Below are 21,480 nucleotides of genomic sequence, written 5' to 3' on the forward strand. Positions count from 1 at the left end.
GGTTGAAGATTGCTGCAGCTTTTACATCAAAGATACAATTTTTTTCTATAAACCTTCGCTTTTATAAGAAAACTTATAAAAGTGCAACACAAACTCGACACAAACTGGAAATCGAGGGCATTTCCCTTCAAAGTAAGAGTTGTGCCTCACTTGTGTCACACTTTTATAGTTTCATCCCCATTTGAAGAGTAGTTGGCAAATGTTTGCAGTCTCAGACAACTTGGCATGTTTCCTACGAACTGTGGGCAACTGGAGTTAGGGACCAAAGCAGTCACATACAGGCACCTTCTTTGCGACCTAGCGACAGCTAGGAACCTCCAAGATCTATTTGGTAATACATATTTTTCCCTTGCCAGATTATTGTGCACTGTCTCTAGGGCATCGAGACTGAGGTCTTACTGAATTGATCATACATAGTCACACATCAAAAATGGTGGACCACTTAACATCACGTGGTTAGCAGTTGTAAGACCACAAAACCTCACTAGCTAATTTTCCTTCTTATGACATTTGTAGAGGGGTTTAAATTGTTAAGGCATTAGCATTATTAGGGGCCTGGACACTTTGAGAGACAGGAAGGTGCCATGAATCAGCTGTTCTGTAGGCTGTGTATTTTCTCAGGTGTCCATTTTGTGCACAACTTTTTTTTTTGGTGGTCATAATTAACATCCAATCTAACAAGCAAGTAGCAGTAAAGATGGCGAAGGTCAGAATACTAAACTCAAGGCTCCAAAACAATAATCCTCATGAGTGGCCTCTCTTTGGCCATGTGCACCTTTTATATGAACGCCAGACTGTATATTCAAGGCAAACAAAGTAACATAAAAACATCAATAAGCTCTGAAGTTACCTGGAGGTGGTGAGGTGAACTGAAGAGAGGACAAAGATGTCCAGGACTGCTGGCGATCTGAAGAATACATGATGGAAAACACAAGCATAAATTATTAACTTTAATTATCCTGAAAAATGAATGTGGCACTTGGAATCCTTTTTCATTGTCATTAGTCATTAAGACAACAACACAACATTTCATTACCTCATGGGTGCCTGACTAAGAAAGCATGCTGTTATAAAACTTGACAATGACAAAAAGTGACTTGATGGGTTGTTAAAAATAAGCATTAGGGGAGGATAGCGAGTGAGCAGAGGACGTGACCAGGATGTGGACACTAACATGCAGCTCACCACATCCTCCCAGAGTGTAGAGTCCTGCTAAATCAGGCATACGGACAAAACACAAAGAGAAGAAAGCAAGGAAGTAGTCAGTTAAGTTGAATGGAAGAAGCACAATGAGAATTAAAAAGGGGCAGAAAGACTTAAAATGCAAAAAGAAACACCACATCTGCAATACACCTGATAGTTCTGTTTATTATGAACTGAAAAACACTGATGGAAAATTACATTCCTTCAGTTTTTCCACTCTTGCAATCAAAATTATAATGACTTGAATCTATTTTATGTAACCATATACCCAGTGAACAGAATTATGAGGAATAAATGCCCACACAGCAGAGATAACCAACAAGGATGAAATTGTTCAATGCAAAAGACAGGATACGCTTTCAGTGTAAGCTGACAACTCTGTAAGGAGCTGAGCACTTGAGCCAGCATCAGTGCCTGCATCCCCTCACCCCAAGCATACAACAGATGGCAATGTAGCAACTTAGTAAAAAAAATGGACGTGTTAAAAGCATCATGCTGTAAATGTAAGATGTGCAGTAGACCTGTAGCATCAGAGATCGTGAAGTGCACAGACATGCATAGAACCATACAATGGTGCTTAATTAAATTCTGCCCTTGTACTGAGAAATGAGTGCAAAGCAAAACCATTGGCACTGTTGTGTTGGTGGTGCTGCAGTCACCCATGTAAGCAGCTTTTCACATTACCAGATTGTGTTAAAGAAAGAGGTTATATAATGAGGGCCTGAAAAGAGTAGCATCCAAATAGATGTTTATATATTATGGATGTGCTAAAACTATCCATATTTATCTCCTTGAAAAAGTAAACAGATGGTCCTCTCCTGTGTCTTGGTTGGTCAGTCTACTAGATCAGACTATCCATTAATGTCCTTTATACAGCAGTGAGAGGAGTAATAATGATGATCTTTTGAAAAGGTATAAAATAGGCTACTCGGTGAGCAGAACAACATTAGGGAATACACTCTGAGAGAAATGGATGAACATGGAAAATGAACTGACAGGGAAAAAAAATGAAAGAGGCATTTTCAAGGATGATATTGAATTAGTGAGTATATGTTACTTCAGCAAAAGTTCCTCAGCTTGTTTTTTGATGAGAATAGCTCAAATATTCTCAGCCCCAAAAGGCTGCAGCCCCCACTCTCCATGACAGGATGTTGTAAACCAGGAAGTTAGAAAGTGGGGCATATGATATTTTGGAAAAGTAACTCACATTTTGATTTGTTTGTATGTAGGCTTTAAAATGCCACATAGTCCCTTGAATGAGAAAATCTGTGACTACACTGACCACAAGAATGGGAGCGTTAACATTAAAGGGTTTAAGGTGACTGCTGATTGCTAAAGTTGGCCACAATCTTATTGCATATTAAATTGTGTCTGTGCAATGCTATGCAGTGCGCATGCTCCACATGATACACAATACATTTAGTTCAATTTGACTAATGTTAGATGTGTTGAGTAGTTTCAAATGGCTCTTAAATACTAATGCAAGGACAGTGTTTCATTGTACTGTCTAACATTTCCACATTTCTATCATTTATACATTAAAGTAAAATAATGTAAAAAAGTCATTCAGTGTCAGTGAAAAGGAAAAGGGAAAACTTTGACCTGCTGGTGGCACTACTCCTGAGCTATCAGAAAAGGTTTGATTTGAAGGATTTATAGTGAACTTATCAAAGTAGTTGGAATACAAACAACATAACCTTAGGAGACACTGACAGGTATGCAGGATTGATTTGAATACCTTCTTTATTTGACTCCTAGTTCTTCATCATTGAATGAGCAGCACTGTGTGTTGTGCAGATTTTTACAAGTTCAGCAGAGGACCCTTGCAGTTCATACTCATCAATGCAACCTCACGTTATATTCCTGCAATGCGCTTATCTATTTTTAATGTTTGGACTTTGTCTTCTTCACCTGCTGTGGAAAGCCTTATATCTGCAGTTTAAATTCAACATTCTCTATTTTCTGTATCATGAAAGACTTTTTGGTTTGACACCTGAGCAGCGCTAATGAAATCTTTACTCATTAAGTGATGCTGTGAGTATTAATTCTGATTTGAAGGAAAGAACAGGCACCACTCCATATATCTACACACTTGCAACAAACATCAGTCTGTTTTCTTCTAGAAACTGTTTTTCACTCTTTCAATAGGTTTTAGTACCTGTGCCAACAGTGCTGTAAACATCTGAACTCATCTCCCTTCCGCTGTCAAACACAGAGTCGAAGGTGATGCTCGGAACTGTGGGGGAAGTTGGACCATTATCCTTGTCACTGCTCTTCAACTTCTTCCTCATCTTCACCTGTTCGAGAAAATGTGAACAGCTCAATGAAGTGTTTGGCTGCAACTTGAGTGACACAAAAGGGTAACCGTGTGGGAAAAACATTTGGAGTTACATTGTGATTTTGCAGCCAAAGTCTCAACTGTCAAACGGAATTAGATTTAGCAGCCAGTAAACCTTCGTAAACATAAAGGCATATCAGTCGCCAAATTACGTGATGTAATGATCTTCATAATCTGCCTACCTTTCTCTACCGCCACTCTCTGTTTTAAAAAGTGTAGAGCTGTCATGCATTTAAATAATTTATCATTTCTGTTGATGATAATTACATGGAAATACAGTAGGAGGATCAGAGTCTAAAAAGAGGGCCAAAATAAACACTGTTACTGACTGCACATAAGCAACATTTAAAAACAGATGCATTAGTAGATGTATGGTTGTCTGCAAAGATGCTGAATAATCAATATCATTATTAAATTGCCTCTGGCTGTCTTACTTGCTTACTTTTTTTCCCCCTTGTCAGGCGTTTCTTGTTTGTTTTTATGTGTATCTTTTTAAAATCTGATGTCCAGTCTTGTGATTCTGTTATACCACAGTAATAGATGATTTTCTTAAATCTAACTAGTTGATTAAGCCTGTCTGATAGTAGAGAGTGAGTGAGGGGGTTGAAACCCAATCTGACATTAATTTATGAAATTATTTACAATAATTCTGTTTATTTGTTTCTATTATTTTTTTTCTATTATTACTATTATTTGTTAGACATTACTAGTTGGAAAAGACTGACCTTTCTCATAATAACTATGGTGTTTCCAGTATTTTTGCATCAATATCAGATATCAGATTTGCATCATTGAGTACAGTCTAAACATCAGAAACAAGTTGCAGTATAAAGCAACACAATGCAGCACAGCAGACTACAGCCTTCACAGTGAGCACATAATAACTGAAAAACAAAAACAGCCTGCATAAACCTTCATGAAAACCTTTGTGAATTTAGGATTTACAGTATTGCAGGGGTGTTGCTTCAGACTACATTAGTTGCACTTTGCCTGTGTCTAATAAACGGGAAACCGGGTGTATGAAGCAGTTACAGAGAAATCTATAAAATGATTACTAACCGATTTCTTGGGCTTGGGGGTGGATAGAGAAGAGGCAGGGATGTTTGATCTTTTTCTCAAAAACATCTTGAATGTGGCAGAATCAAAGTTCTCCACCGCAAAACATCTCCACGATGTCTGGAGGGGCATAAAAATAGCAATACGTCGGTTGGACAGGACAAATTTCATGCCAACATGTCTGCCATATAAGAAAAGAAAGAAAAGGTTACATGAAAGGATGGTCTCCATAATAAGACTGTAGCTCTGAGACAGCATAATCCCCCGGCTGCACTGAGCTACTGTTGGGAGTATTTTCTTGGTCAAATACCTGAATGAGACAGGCAGCTGCAGGGATCTGTCGGTTGAAGTGTTTTTGTCTTTGCTTCTGCTGCACCTTCAGGGCGAAGCCTGAGCCCAAGATTCCCTGTGAAGAACAGCATAGCAGAGTTTTTTCTCATTATTCAGTTTTAACCACACTCTTTCAGACAGCTGCACGATCCGAAAGATAGAGAAAGAAGGAAGAAACAAAGAGAGATACTTCATGATTCTATTCGGTTGAGAATAATTTATTTTTCCCCATTAACCTTCATAAACACGGAATTAGCGGATTTAAATGGGGAGATTAAGCGTTTTTATTTCTTGAACTAAAGGTAAATAATTGGGGCTCTAAGTATTTGAGACATTTCATAAACCTTATTATGAATATTGAACCAAGGGTAATATGAAAAGTGATGAGGAAAACTGTACTTGTCTAATCCAATTTTTCACCTAGTTTTACTGGGTTCACTGACTTACTATGTTTCTCAGCAAAGTCACTGCTGTTCTGTAATCCTCACAGCACAACTCAACGATTAAGGTTAGGTGGAAATTTCTCACTGCACTTACTGCAGGCAGGGCAAAGAATGAAATGGCAAAGACTGAGAAACAGGAAGCAATAGTCTTTCCAATCCAGGTTTGTGGCACTTTGTCTCCATAACCAATAGTTGTCACTGTGACCTAATGGGAAAAAAAGCACAGACAAGACAATGACGACAGTAGCGTTTTAAAATTAGCGTTCATCAAAATATACAGCTAGGGTATATGTTTTTAATAAACCAAAGTATAGGACAGCTTAAATAATTACCTGAGGCACTAGATGAAAAGTTAAATGGGAACTACACACCTTCACAAGCTTGATTCCCATCCGGCATCCAGTAAGGGTCCTGGCTAGACCCCCCATGCTAAAAAACCAAGCCCTGGAATAGCGCGGCTATGTCTGCAGCCTGTCCGCAGCTCGGACACAAGAATTTCACTGCATGTTGTACTCTGTATAATTGTGTATGTGACAAATAAAGGTTGTTTGCTTGTTTTGGTTTGTTTGTATCACAAACTGCTTTGTTCTATGTTCTTTATTTCTATTGGACACACAGCTGGATTTTGGGGTTCATATATTTTGCATAAGGACACCACTGGTCCCCTGAGACATGGCCGCCATTACTACATATCATCATCACTGGTTGAAAAATCTGGGATCATCAAAGTCAGTAGTACATTCGTGGTCCCTGCAGATAGGCTAGAGCAGTTGCTGATACCACACTCTTGAGTATCTGCTGACTCAAATACCAATTTGATACCATCTTTTCCTCGCTCTTCAGTAACTAGGCTGCTAATAATACATTTTTTGGAAACACAGCTGAGCTCCAGATGTCTCCTGTGAAACTGCAATGCTCATATTCCAGTCATTTCAGTGGATAGTATTATAACTTGTATGCACTTCCTGGAGACTTATTATCACTGCATCCCTAATTCTAACCACTACCCTATCATTAAAGGGGACCTATTATGCTTTTCCTTATTTTCTATCACACATATACAGGCTGGAGTGCTAATATTTAACACTGCTAAAGTTTTAAAGAACAATGTGTAAAGTAACCCTAAAAAGCTTAGGCTACAAACTGCTATAAACACTCTAAACACTACCAATTAGAGTGGATATCTCAGCATTAGCATTAACTTGATAGTTTGGGCTAATGAACTACATTTGGTACTGACAGGGCTTATAAGATTTGTACAGAAAATCATTAACTTTCTAAAGTATCCAACACTGACTTGATCCAAAAACAGTAGTAGTCGTTTTAGAGTACAGACATTTTGCTCACGTGGTTGCAAAAAAACAGTGAAAGTACCGGTAGCAAACAGTTTAAAAACTGTATCATCACATCCACAGCTGAACCCACAATTATCTATTGACTTTACTTGACCAAATACTTTCTCTGCTTTGAGTCTTTAGTGCATTAGACCCTTGATTTCCCAATCCTCCAACTACAACTCTGATCTTTTCACCTCTTGGACTCTTAATAACATCTTCATGTGCTGAAATACCCCAAACTGACTCTCAGCGTGTGTGACAGCAGACCCAAATCAGATTAAAAAAAAATAATCATGGGATCTAATGTGTACAACAACAACTTTCATTTCATACTGAGACAAGTTATTGACTTTGCTGTGTATGTGTTTGTGTGAGAATGTGTGTGTGTGTGTGTGCATTTTTTAATATCATAGTCCCTGAAGTTTCCATGAGGCCGAGTGGGTGGTGACTTACTGTCTGAAAATAAATTTTCATCCCGTGTTTTCTGCACTATTTGTTTTGCTGTTTGTATTAGCAGCCCACTGGATTTGCCCAAGGGGCTTCACACAACTCCTACTGTAACATCAGTAGTACAGATAAAACAGTCTATATCTGACCTTTCACTTGGTAAAAAGCAGCTTACAACAAGTCATGGTTTTCTGCAAAATCTTATTTGTGCCGGGATAGAAATGTCAAATCTCAGAATTCAGAAGACAATCATAATTGAATCATTTCAGATCATTTCACTTTGACAGTTATTTCTAAGGATAATTTCACTAACATTTTACACGGGTTTCTGTTCTGGTTAAAGGGCGCTGGGCAGTTGCCCAGGACACCAGGACACCTAAGGTAAGGACAAAATATTTTGTAATTAATTTTAAACATCCAAAGCACACCTTACTTTGAACAAATACTGGTCACTGTGCTCTCAACACCAGCTAGACAGACTGTGGAAGGGCACTCTACTGGGGCCTGACTCGTGCTGATATAACCTGCCGGCTGCTGCTTTTGCAACCGTGCAGATTATTTGCTCACACGGCTTTGTGTATCAGACATGAGTAAACACGTTCTTTACGTTCTATGCAAACATTACAATTTCATCCTCATTGGGAAAAATCATAATCCGGACAGATAATACTACGTGCCCAGATATGTCCTACAGCAGGCCTTTTATGTATCTTTCAGTGACATTGTGGAGTCGAACAAACGTTCTAAAGTGCTGCTGTATTTTAGCTAATTCAGTTTTATGAGTGTCTATCTAAGTCTTTGGCAGATCTTCTTGTATTTGGGAAATATTATGACATTACATATAATATATATTACATTATAAGGAATACTTTATGTCCTTAATCCCATTCAGTTGTAAAACAGCTAAACTGCATCACTAAATTTGACATAGGGTTGAATATTGAACCTTATGGCATATAATGGGGCAAAGTGAATCATAAAGCAAAGCAGTGACATTCTCATATTAATGACTTCTGTTATAGTTTCTCAGTATAGAACTCATAGAGATAATGTTAGAATCATACAGGGATGTGAACACCCTGGTTATGTTTTATACCACAATCCCAAACATGATTAAAACTGGGATAACTCATAACACAGATCAGCATCCGTGAAAAGATACTTATTCACAGGTGATACTGGTAGGTGTCGTCCCCCCCCCCCACACACACACGCACACACACACAGAGCTGGCTTGAATCAGGTCAGAAGCACACTGAGTGTTTGCTTAGGGCTCCATGCACAGCAGAGGGCCCCCAAGAGCACTTGAAATTTTCCATAACATAGCTTCTCCAGTTTTTCTCCAAAACAAAAGAAAGAAAGAAAGAAAGAAAGAAAGAAAGAAAAATGTCAGCAAATAACCTTAACATTAAGTTGATGTGCTTGCTTGTAGTGCAAATCCCTCTAGCCTGTCTGTCTTACTAACATAGCTGGACAGAGCATCTCTTGGTATGTCTGTGTGTTGCTTGTTAACCATTTCCATGGCTGGGTTCTTTGTCTTTGTGCCCGACTAAAGTGAGAGTGAAATTATATATGCTGATAAACACAAACAATCAACACGGCTTAGAAACTGCAATTCACACTTCACATGTGCTCATATGTGACAATATGGCTTCGTATGCACATTCATGAAATGAAACATATGCTTTACAGCAGCAGCCTCTGCGAGGGCCAGTCCAGAAAATACAATGTAGGAGTATGATGGCACTCCACAAAAGCACCCTGAACTCAACAGTGATCATGTAAAAAAGGAAACTCTTTGCAAAGCCAGTGACTGACAATTACAATTGATTCAGTATTAGAATATAAATGCTCCTTAGCTGTGCATATGAAATGATAACAAAAACAACAAAGCAAAAAGTCATTCATGCAGCATTTCATTCTCATGTGTCATCTTGAGATTGTAAAGAATATACCGTGTTTGTTTATCTCATACTTTTCTGTATAAGTATACTCAATTGTAGATGAACAGATTGAGCAAATTGTTTGCACTGTGCTGACAGGTGGGACTGTGTGGCAATCTCACACAGTGTGCATGGTTTATGGGTAAATTAGGAGGGCCCCCTTAGCAGAATTTTCCTCAGAGCCCCAGGCAAGCTCTGCTCAAGTTTCTGTCATTTTAGAGAACATTTCAATAACTTACTTTCATTTTCTGGAGACTTTCTTCATCCATCACAACTGCTTGCCAAATCCCAAGACTCAACAAAGAGAATATTATAATTTTCCTTTTTTTGTGTGTCATACACTATATTGCCAAAATTATTCACTCACCCATCTAAATGATTGAATCCAGGTGTTCCAATCACTTGCACGGCCACAGGTGTATAAAATCAAGCAGCAAGACATACAGACTTCTTTTACAAACTTTTGTGAGCGAGTGGGTCGCACTCAGGAGCTCAGTGATTTTCAGGATGGTACCGTGATAGTCATAGTCATGAAAATTCCTTGCTACCACAGACAACAGCAACTGAGCCACAAAGTGGTAGGCCACGTAAAATCACAGAGTGAAGTCAGTGAACGCGCATAGTGCATAGAGGTCACCAACTTTCTGCAGGCAGTTACTACAGACCTTCTAAACTTCAAGCATAGAGGGATTTCCATGGCTGAGCAGCTGCATCCATGCCTTAGTCTGAGCCTTAGCTTCTAAGTGTCGGATGCAGCAATGTAAAGCACACCACCACTGGAATCTAGAGCAGTGCAGATGTGTTCTCTGGAGTGATGAGTCTGTGTGCTTGGCTCAAGTAGGTTTTGTTTTTTAAGAGTTGGGCTCAGCCCCTTAGCTCCAACTCTTAACAAATTTGTGGGAACGGGATGGCCCCTTCCTGTTTCAACATGACTGCTCGCCAGTCTCTCTCTCTCTCCATATATATGCTTTCACAGTTAATTTTTTCAATTGACATTATCATTTCCCTTTTTGTCGCAGGAGTCCCAAAAATGTGTGTACAGTGATTTATGGCCATACACTATAAGTAATACAAATGCTTACCACTCCCCACCACAGGGCATCAGCATAGTTCCCAAAACCAGTGGAGCCACTGCTGTCAACAGCATCTTTCTCTGCCAGGTAGACAAAGTACGACGAGAAGATCAGGCTCAAAAAGCCAATGTATAAGGTTGTGATGAGCTCCTGAAATACACATACACAAAGACATTACATATTTCAAACTCAAACATGTGACCATGTTAGAGAAAATATTAAGTAATATGAGGTGTGAATTTATGTATACTTTCTGGCAAAATGCATCAGTTAGCTTACCAGTCAGCTGCCTGTAGCTGGATGTGGCTGTGTTTGCTAATAACATGACATATGGATGTGAATATTCATGTAAGAGTGCTGGGTAAATATGATGATTAAAGTTTTCCATTGGAGCATTTTGCTGCCTGTGCGGGCTTGTGTCATTCAATAACCAAAAGTGAATGCAAAGCTGTTCTTAATCATGCAACCTGTCATTTTGCCGCTAATTTTCAGCACCAGTTCTTTCAATCGAACATCAATTGGATGGGATCTTATTTGAAAACTGCCATCTGAAATTTGATTATGACGCTCTATCTCAACCAAAACTGTGCGACTCTATTCAGAATATTTTTTCAAGTGTTTTTTTTTTTTGATCAAGTGAAAAGCCGTTAAAATACTCATGACTCATGGTTTAGTGAGCAAACACTAAAATGTCTTGAGTTTTAAAGGGGCCATAAGTGCTAATGAGTTTAAACTGAAAGTAAGTTCAGTAATAATCAGTAATCACCGCAGGGGTGTTGATTGAATTCAGATGTGCGGTAAATCATCATAAATTACTTTGAAACCCAGACGTCTGATCTCTTCCAGTGTATTTATCATATATATAAAGCATCGTGTTGCAGATTCAATAAGCAGCTGTCTACAATTTGCTCAGGAGGTCTACTTGGGTTTGGGGCTCTCATCCTGTCTGAGTGTAATTAGACTACTGCTTTGTGAAAAACCTCTCTAAGTGCACTCACCTACTACGTGATTTTAAACTGGGTTTAACTACTCAAAGTGCCAGAGCGCTGCCTGCATCAAATTGGGATGAATTCCTGATAAGTGAAAATTTTATTCGTGTCTCGGCCCAAAACTGTCACTCTGAGATTGCGACACAGAGCAGCAGCAGCAGATGTAAGCATCCTAGCCTTTCATTGCTCTAAACAAACGGTGCTTGCGATCTCCCAGTAGTCCACATTTGCACCTGCATTTCCTCATTTCATCACACATTGTTTTTGGGAATGTTTCTGGGCATCAGACCTTTGCCAGTAAACACCTGACAGAGCCTCTATAACACCTTCAAGTCATCCGTACTGCTAGCAACTTGATTCTTGGAAATAACAGCTTTTAACGCATTCAGGTACATTTTCCTTGAGCTGCTACCTGAGGTTTAGTAGATGTGTTGCTGCCGCTGTGACCTGGCAAACACATTCACGAGATGTGTGCCTCCCATCTGCCAGTATCAGCCAGGAGCAACTGTGCAAATTGTGTTCAGAGCCACAGGCACTAGAATGCCACTGTGTGTGTATGTAAATGCCGTTATAACACAAGGATTGGATACTGATTGGAGTGAATGAAACTCCATTGACTTTAAAAACTCCAGCTGTTAACACAGGGGGGGCTGCACTTTCATGCGTTTATGCGAGAGTCTAGCGGAGCAAAATATCCCTGCTCTGTATAACACCAAGAAACTCACAAAGGAACATATATTATATACAATACACCAGAGACCAGCTGGTTGATGGCAACTTGACCCCTACTGCACTGGCTGTTGTGAGAGTACACAATGTATTTCCCTTATGGCTGTTGGAGTTGTGTAGAGCCTTAGCAGAAGATATGAGAACTATACCCACAGTGGCTGCAGTGCGAGGTGAAACAAAAATAAAGCATGGATGTGATGAATGTGGTTCTCATGGAACAGCTCCCTATATGTTACACATGATGACTTCTGATGCCTGCAATCAGGACTGAATTTAGCCAGGCCTCTCCTAGAGTCAGTCTCACACTCGTCCTCTCCTTTCAGAGTCCATTTAGGAACAGCCCAGCCAGTGTGTGAGTGGAATTGGGCAGTGAAACCCTTAAATGGTCTACATCAGTGAAGGCTTGTCACTCTCAGCTAGCAGGGTTTGGAAAATTGAGACAACCTGAAATAAGTCCCACAGGGTTTTGCGTGCTGTAGGTGTATTCTATGCAAATTTGGGGGGTGGGGGAGTTACAAGATGATTAAAAGGATTAAGAAAGACAAAGAAAGGCACAATTTATAGTTGGTCCACAGTGACACAATTTTTTGTAGTTTTCCCTCTGAACACCATCACACTGGACTTTATATCAAGCAATCAAGATGGGATTCAAGTGCAGTCTTTCAGCTTTAGTTCAAGGGTCATAACAAAACATTTGCATTAACTGTTTAGAAATAACTGTCATTTTTATACACAGTTTTCTATTTTCAGGGCTCAAAACGAATTGGTCAAATGAACATGGGTAATTTTAAATCTCGTGATTGTTTTCAGTACACGGATGAAAATCCTTTGAATGACGGCCTGAAGTCTAAAACCCATGAACATCACTAAATGCTGTTTCCTCCCTTGAGATGTCCTGTCGGGGCTTTACTGCAGCAGTCTTCAGTTCCTATTTGTTTGTGGATCTCTCTGCTTTCAGTTTTGCCTTCAGAAAGTGAAAAGCATGCTGTGTTCGGTCGAGATCAGGTGACTGACCTGTCAGTTGAATTTCTTCGTCTTGAGAAAGTTTTTGGGTAGTTTTCTATCTGTAGTCTCACGTGCCATACAATCAATTTGCAGGATTTAGCTGAGTAGAGAACATTTGCAAGCTCTTCTTTCACCAGTCACATCATTGTTAAACACTAGTGACTTGGTTCCACTGACAGCCACACATGCCTGTGCAATATTACCTTCACCCATGTTTGACAGATGATGTGATATCTTTCAGATTTGTAATAAGCTTCTGAGCTGTTCACTTATTTCTCAATTTGTTTCTCTTGCCATCATTCTGATACCAGTTAATCTTAGTTTCATCCGTCCAAGGATTTATTTTTCCCCCAGATCTTGTCAATTTCCTTTAGATGTTTTATGACAAAGTCTAATCTGACTTTCCTTTTTTGGATTGCAACCAGTGATTTGCACTTTGTTAGAAACTTTTGATATAAAAATTTGCAGTCATGAAGGCATTTTGGCCAGATGTTGTGAAGGTGGAAAGAATACTGTGATCGTCTACTTTAGTCGTCTTCCGTTGTCGTCCTGGCACTTTGTTATTGCTGAGCTGGCCAATGCATTCATTCTTTTTAAGAATGCACCACTTTGGATCCTTGGATCTCTGAATGTTCCAGTGGACAGCTGATTTCATCACTTGAAATCAAGTCCAGATCTTTCATCTGCACAATTTGCCATAGCATAATCACGAAAATATCCTGACTTGACCATGAAACTGCTTGTCTGTTAGGAACTGTTTAGACATATATATAATTCTGTATACTTGACTTTAATTGCTAAAAGGTTAATGCAATACTTTTGATAAACCCTTGAAATAAACCAAAAACAATAACATCTTGATTGCATACATTTGAAATAAAAAAAAAAGAAGATGGACTGCATAAACTATGTTCATTATCTCTGTCAACCTTTTCTTGTTTTGTAGGAAATGTTATATACTTCCTCAAAATTAGTCAGATGCAGCACAACACTCTTGGGTTGAAGTTTTCACTGCAGATTGTATATTTGTGTGTATATTTGTTTTTATTCAATAGTAATTTAGCTGAACTAACCATGAGAAGGTGAATATGACCTTTTAAAACAATCGGTTAATTAGGAGCACAGCATGCAACACAAAGGAGGTTTCTAAGGAAACAGAACTTAGCAGATTCACAAGAACTCATCCCCTAGGCATATCAGCTGTGATAGATACTGCACTCTCCTTCAATAACACATACATTCCAAACTTCACCAGTTTTTGGTTTGTTTGTTTTTTACCTTCAAGCTAAAGTGCTTTCTACAGCCAGTCAGAAATCAGATTTGAAAATGCCCCAATATGTCCCTGTGCTGACATTCATAGCAGAGGTCAGTGGCTGATGATAACCAGCTTCAGCTGCAAGCAAAATCAGCCACGGCCAATACAAGAAAGCTTGGTAGGTGTTACTATATGAGTAACATCCTTGATCCCCTGCTCATCACTCTCTCTTTTTATACTGACATTAACGACAACTACTGTGACCACTGGGGCTAATCATGTCCACCTCTGTGTCTCAGCTGAATGATACCCTAGAGAAAGACATGGCCCTCTCCAGCAGATGAGCCTATAACCCAAAAACCCAAGCTATTACGCAGTGGCGCTTTTGTTGTGGTTCTCGGCTGAATACTCATTTAACTGTATGAGGTATTCCCATGTGAGGACCTTCTCTTTATACCGCATAGAAAGGAAAAATAAAACATGAAGAGGACAGACTATCCTTGGCATAATCCCCTGACAGAAAGCTGGCAGATAACTAATAATGCTCCGAAGCTCTGGTGGTGGTAATAGTTCTGGACGTAAAATCTAATTTGAAGCCTTTAAAGGAGTGATTGTGTACCTGCCGATGGATGAAGACAACTGAGCCCAGGAGACGCCACGTTCCTCCCTGTCGGTCAACGTGGAGCATACGCAGGATTTGCAGAAAGCGAATCCCCCTGGTCAATTAAAAAACAGGAAAAGGAAAAGAGAAAGTGTTTATATGCAGATATTATTCTGCACAGCAATTGAATGTTAATATTCATGCACACACAATAAGGCTAGAAATATTTGGATACCTAAAGCATGTGTGCATCTTTATCACATATATCATAAATGGTCTCCATTCCTATGTAAAGACTTTCGACGTTTACAAATGTTAGAGCAAACTCGTATAATTTTCTCCCTTGCAGAGCAGTGAGCAATAGGCCTGGCTTGCAGTTCAGCGTTTAATCCCAGAGGTGTAGTACGTTCGTACAGTCATGGCTACAAACTTTCACCCCAAACTGATGAAACCATTCATTATGGATCTGGCTTTGTGCAGGGGCACATAGTTATGTTATCGAGGCCAGAGGTACAGAAAGCATCTTCATACTTATGGCCACAAAGTTTCTGATGTACATACTAGACACAGTCTCTTACCTTACAGCAGAGGTTGCAAAGACCTGGCCTTTGGAGCCCACTGACAGCACGATTATCGAAGCAACAACTACAATCAGATCTGCATTAATAGAGAACGAGGGGTCTTAAGCCTACATATGCCATAACCAATAACGTATATAATATGAATATTTTTACACTCATGATTATGGTGGTTAATACAACAAGAAATTAAGTGTTGTTCTCCATATGGGGGTGGGGTGGGACAGTGGGGGTCAAAGAAGAAAGTACAGAAAGTGTTATTTTAGGAAATTATCATCAGTTTTCATTTCAGAATGATTCTATTAATCAATTTAGCTTAGAAGGGTTACAAACATTATTAATACTAATTTTCATTGCAACATATTAAAAAAAAAACACCTGAAGGCATCAAATTTAAGAATAACAAGCTGAAGGTGGAAGAAATATTGCAGTGACAGTTTTAATTTCATGCTGAATTTGTCTTAAATATCTCATTTTGGGATAAAGCTCAGGGTATATTACAGATATTGTTTAAATTTTGTGAGTGGGTGCGGAGCGATACGTCTGTCAGCATGCATGTGTAAAGATATGTGTGTGTGTGTGTGTGTGTGTGTGTGTGCACGGGGGTTGTGTTGCTACCTATAACAGATATTGGCTTCCTGGCAAAGCGTAGTCGGCCCCAGATGCCAACATATTTACTGCGGCAGCCTGCTGACCAAAGGCGGACAAAATATTCCACGCCGAAGAACACCACAAGGACAATCTCCTGTCAGACAAATGAGGGAGAGGGAGGGAGGCAGAAAAAAACAAAACAAACAAACATCAGATGCTGCTGCAGGATGTTCGGTCCAAAAACGGCTGAACAGCTGCTTTGACTAAAACAATGTTTGTGTTACAAATCATATGGATAAAATATTATTAATTACCAAGATAAACCTGATAACACTTCCAATTTGTCAAATATTCATTTTCATTCTGTGCATACTCCATTTGCTACTTCCTATTTGTATCACACCATTGATTTGAGTCAGCTGTTAAAATAATTTAATGTACCCGATAAAATAAGGTACGTGTGCTTTCTGACAGGTGGTTCAATAATCTTTATCTCTATTTAGTTGAGTTTGAAACTGGATTTTGATTATTTTACGCATCCAAGTTATTAAATCTTGAAGAATATATATGTGAGCAATGTTACATAAAGTCTTTCTATCTCCGGAGAGAGTCGTATAAGATCTGATATATTTCAGAGTGACTTGAGTATTTGAGTCAGCATCAGCTGGGATTTGAAAATCTGGAGGTGTACAGTGAGGAAAAAAGTAGGTTATAAGACCTCTGTAGCCCACCCATTACTGCTGATTGTGGCAGCTTGAAGCTACATTAGCTGCTCACACGCAAATGTTACCCAAGGATTAAGGTGGCTTTAAAGAGGAAGGCAAAGTATCGATTTTCATATTTTTCTTTTGATAAAACAAAAACTTAAACATTCTAGAAAATATACTTGATTTTATCCGAAGTTCCACTCATTTTTCTGTACAGTGAAGCTACAGCCAGCAGCTTGTTAGCCTAGCTTAGTTGTCTACAATGACAGTGTAGAGCAGCGGTCCCCAACCTTTTTTACGCCACGGACCGGTTTATGCCCGACAATATTTTCACGGAGCGGCCTTTAAGGTGTCGCGGATAAATACAACAAAATAAAACTAGTACCGGTACCGAAAAAAAGAAGATTTATCCATAACACATGTGAAAAGACCCAGGAAAACCGAGTTAACGATAAAAACGATAACAAAATAACGCTGAAAACCGATAAAAATCCTGAAAACTATACATTTCACCCCTGAGCCTCAACTCTTGCGGCCCGGTACCAAACGACTCACGGACCGGTACCAGTCCGAGGCCCGGGGGTTGGGGACCGCTAGTGTAGAGGAGAGAAAACTCATAGCAGCTGGTAGCCCAGTGACAGTTTCTTAGGTTATACTGACTAATTAGCCAATGTGAAAGTTTCGTGAATATAATTTGCAGCTTGCCCCAAATAATTAAATCCAAGCCTTGACACAGTTTCAGAGCCAGAAAAATAGCCAATGTGAAAGTGCCTTAAAGCCATACTGTATCTGAACACTAACTGAAAACAGCTTTCTGACCGCACCACTGTATTCACTTGAGCTGATGTTCTTAGTCACTGATTATGGGTGATACAGAATAACAGGTTCAGTCTGTTTTGTAACTCTCAGTCATACTATGTTTTAAAATGGTGATTAGCTATGGTATGACACTGGCTCACTGGCTAAGGAATTGTCAGTTAGAAGTCTTATCCCACAGTCAGACCTGCGCCTCTTGTCACATTGTGGCAGAAAAATGTTTACTATTGTGTTCTCTTAAGCTAAGTTCCCTCTTTGTGATAATAGCAAAGCAGTTATAGTTTAATAACCCATTTAAAATGTATTATGGCTTAAAGTTATGCTTGTTTAGTGTCCTAGTACCTTTATGTGATAGGTAAGTCCAAATTTCTTTAAGATCCTTGAGTATTAGCCTGTTAATGCACCTTGCTAACCAAATTAGCAGCCAGTGCTACTCTTAGCCACATTTCCTTGTCAAATGTGGTTCCACCCAGTTTAAAAAAAATCAAGATGCTAAAACGGAAGTTGCAAACTTAAAGGCTTCAAAATGGTGGCGCAAAAGCAGTGGGCCGTATAACAATGGTAACTTTTTACCATCTATTGTAGGAACTAATCTGGCCTAAAGCTAGCAAAGCCTAAAAGCAGCCTATCAACATATTTAAGATATGCTTACCATTAAAAGCTACATTGCTTGTGTAACCCAGCGGTTCTCGGACTATGTGGGCGGCACTGATGGGGCAACAATAAACTCCACGTCTCAGGATAGCAGCTGTCTGACAGTAAATCACTAACCTTTCCTTAGTTTTTTTTCTTTTCTTTTTTTTTTTTGGATGAGCAAATTGTGTTTTAAGGGCGAAATCTCAGAACTTTTGGAGCTGTTTTCATTATTTGAGCTAAAAATGTAAACCTTGTAAAATGAAAATTGGATTATTAATATGCTAAAGTGTGTTCCTGGAAGCTAATATGTAAAATGTTAAAGTATTTAATTTTGCAGCAAGGATTTCTACATCAAAAGCTCCGGTGTAAATCGTGGAGCTTGAGTTAAAAGTTTTCTTTACCTCGGGTACTGTAGAGCAATTTTTTTTTAGTGTTTATGTGTCTTGTGTCTGCACATGATGACAGTGTTATAGACAGCTGATAGATGCACAGAATACTGACAGTAGTTTTACTCTATTTCACTGACAGGTGACAACGTGCCATCAGTCACAGAGAAGATAAGACGTGAGCTAAGACGATGTGGTTTTCGGAATTTAGAGAGAAAAATGATTTTGCAAACAATTATTAGTTAAGATTAGGAATTTATCATTTTTTGTTTATAAGACCTTAAGGATGCGTCCTTTGTTCAGAAATCGAAGAAAACAATGCAGCACATTTTGACAAGGAAGCTATTTACGGAAGGGAAAATGGGGAAATGGGGGGGGGGGGGGGGGGGGGGGCAAGCGAAAAAAAAGGTGGCAAAGATCAATCCTCATTCTCATCCAGCTTCTCGTGCCTAACCCCACTGCTACGCTAGATCTCACTCCTCAGAAATCCCTCACCCCTACAAACCCACCCAACGCTTCTTCCATCCTTTTTCTCTTATTATGAGAACCACAAGGGGGGCTGACAACAAATCGAAAACACCTCCTGAAATCATTGTCTCCACGCTTTTAGATTTTTTTTGACCCAGACAAATCACTGATTCTCATTCCTGCATCGTTCCCTTATGTTAGACTCTCACTATATCCCACCCTTTGGCGTCCTTTGGTGTCCACCCCCCAATCTATTTAGTAATTTACTAGTATTTAGTAATAGTAATCTACACTGAAGGATGAGTTACTGGTCTCATTAGTGAAATTCCAGGTCAGCCAGCTTAGATTGCCTGAATTCCTTTGCACTTTGACACACTCAAAAACAATGCAGCTATACTTTAAATAGGTCACGGTGCTCTCGATCCAAAAAGAAATAAACAAATTCTTTTGAGAATGTGAATCCTTTGGACAAACCGCCAAGCATCTGGCCAAAAACACTACTACACAGTGCCAGCCAAAGCTCCATCTCCAACTAAAGAACAGAGTGGTTTCTGTTAACCTTGAGCATACAGGAAGAAAGAAACAAGACAAAGGAGAGGCTTCAGTGGTGGGGAAGGAAAGAATGAAAGAGTAGCAGGGTCAGAGCAAATCTCTAAACTAGAAAGCACAAAGTACAAAACAATCCCTCAGGGATGCAGGATGGAAGAGATGAATGTTTGAGATTTTAGCAGCAAATATTAATTATTCATTATCTGTGTAGAAGAGAAGAATAAGAAGATTAAATATCTCCAGAGGGTGAACCTAAGGCAGAAAAACAGGTTGCAATAAAATGCATGTATATTTGATGATACCATAGTATTTATTAATAAAAGACTTTCAGACTTTTTTGGTTTCTTTTCTAAATTACAAGTCTGACTTTTAAACAGAAGAACGCACAGCAGCCCTGTATATGAAGCAGAAAATAAACCTGTAGGATTTGAGATGTGCCGGCTCATGACCCACCATGACTATTTTATCCCATTATCCTCAGGCCAAGGTGAACTTGTCACATGTGGCACGCTCCAGTCCTCCTCAAAATCCTTTTTATCCTTTCTTTAGGTTCTTTTATCCAAGCTTGAGTGACTCACTCATCACCCAGACAGCTCCTCTGTGCTCAGCAGCTGGTGTCTCGGGGTTAAGTTTATCTCATTTACTATTGATTTTAGAGGAGGCGCTTTTGCCCTCTTAGGCCAGCGGGACACACTGAAATTGTTTGTAGAAAAGTCACTTATATAGTATGAGAAAAACTGTCCCTAAAATGTTTTTTGTTGTTGTGTTTTTTGTAATGCAGCGGTCAGGGCCATCAATAAATGAAATAGATTTTTTTTTTTTTTAAACAGCACACACTGACATTTGGGGTTTCAAAACAACAAACTGGTCAAAATGAAACATCTGTTTACTCTGACTGTCACGGTGTACAAGGTGGACTCACGCACTGGACGTCAGGGATTGATGCACACAAGAGAATTTATTAATGAACAATGTCCAATGAGTGTATATACAAAAGGTGTGGGGCAGTGCTATATACAAAGGTGAGAGGGGCAGGGCTCCGGGGGAAATCCAGGTGAACACTCTTGTCTCTCTCCAAACACGAATCCACTCGGACACTCGTCACTCAGGGAACACCAGGGAAAACAGTCCAGAGGGTCTGCACACAAAGAAATGCTCGTTAGAGTCCAAACACACAACTACATGGAAAAGCATTTGCTAGACGCTCAACTTTCACTGACGAGATTCTCACAACGATCCAGCAAAGAACAGCCGTTGCTTCCTGGCTTAAATGCCATCCATACTGATGAGGCACATTTGTTTCCTCCTCCGAGGCCGTGAACCCATAACGAGTTCCGCCCTGGGGGGGAATCAGCAACCAGCTGAACCTCCAGGCCGTGACAGTACCCCCCTCCCCCCCAACGGGAGCCTCCCCGCGACCCCCAGGCTTCTCAGGATGAGCGTCATGGAACGCCCACATGTTCCTGTCCAGAAGGGCCGCACGTGGGATCCAAGACCGCTCCTCCATTCCGTAGCCCTCCCAATCCACCAGGTACTGCAAACCACGCCCCCTGCACCTGACATCCATGATGCGCGAGATGGTGAAGGCCAGATGGCCATCGATGACCTGGGCGGGCAGAGGGGGCCTGGAAGGAGGGCACAGGGGGCTGGAAAGACAGGGCTTCACTTGAGAGACGTGAAAGACATTGTGGATCCGCATGTTCCGGGGTAGCTTAAGACGGACCGACACCGGGTTCACCAGAGAGTCAATCACAAAGGGACCAATAAAGGTAGGAGACAGTTTCTTAGACTCAGCTCTAAGCGGAATGAATCTGGTCGACAGCCAAACCTTTTGTCCGGGTGCATAAACCGCCAGGCGCTTGTTCCGCTCAGCCGTATGGAGAAGGGCAGCCCGTGTGGTCCTCCAAGCGCGCCGACACCTCTGGATGTGCTGCTGGACAGAAGGTACGAAATGCTCACCCTCTACAGCCGGAAACAGAGTTGGTTGGAAACCCAGAGAC

At 40.1% G+C, this 21,480-nt stretch overlaps 1 protein-coding gene across 3 annotated transcripts in view; it reads right to left on the reverse strand.

Annotated features, from left to right (window-relative positions):
• The window catches only part of kcnq1.1 (potassium voltage-gated channel, KQT-like subfamily, member 1.1), a 45,469-nt gene that overhangs the window by 9,665 nt on the left and 14,324 nt on the right, over window positions 1–21,480 (reverse strand). The window contains exons 3-12 of one of the 3 annotated variants that reach the window (XM_085158437.1): window positions 15,946–16,072; window positions 15,328–15,406; window positions 14,768–14,864; window positions 10,180–10,320; window positions 5,465–5,575; window positions 4,908–5,003; window positions 4,601–4,717; window positions 3,362–3,500; window positions 1,186–1,212; window positions 851–907 (exon numbers count right to left, since the gene is read on the reverse strand). In XM_085158437.1, the coding sequence (XP_085014563.1) occupies window positions 851–907; window positions 1,186–1,212; window positions 3,362–3,500; window positions 4,601–4,717; window positions 4,908–5,003; window positions 5,465–5,575; window positions 10,180–10,320; window positions 14,768–14,864; window positions 15,328–15,406; window positions 15,946–16,072 (991 nt within the window). The remainder of the gene's footprint in view (window positions 1–850; window positions 908–1,185; window positions 1,213–3,361; window positions 3,501–4,600; window positions 4,718–4,907; window positions 5,004–5,464; window positions 5,576–10,179; window positions 10,321–14,767; window positions 14,865–15,327; window positions 15,407–15,945; window positions 16,073–21,480) is intronic. The other 2 variants (XM_085158456.1, XM_085158447.1) reach the window with 2 other exon arrangements.

Source organism: Neolamprologus multifasciatus, chromosome 1 (genome assembly GCF_963576455.1).
Source record: "Neolamprologus multifasciatus chromosome 1, fNeoMul1.2, whole genome shotgun sequence".
NCBI classification, from domain to species: domain Eukaryota; kingdom Metazoa; phylum Chordata; class Actinopteri; order Cichliformes; family Cichlidae; genus Neolamprologus; species Neolamprologus multifasciatus.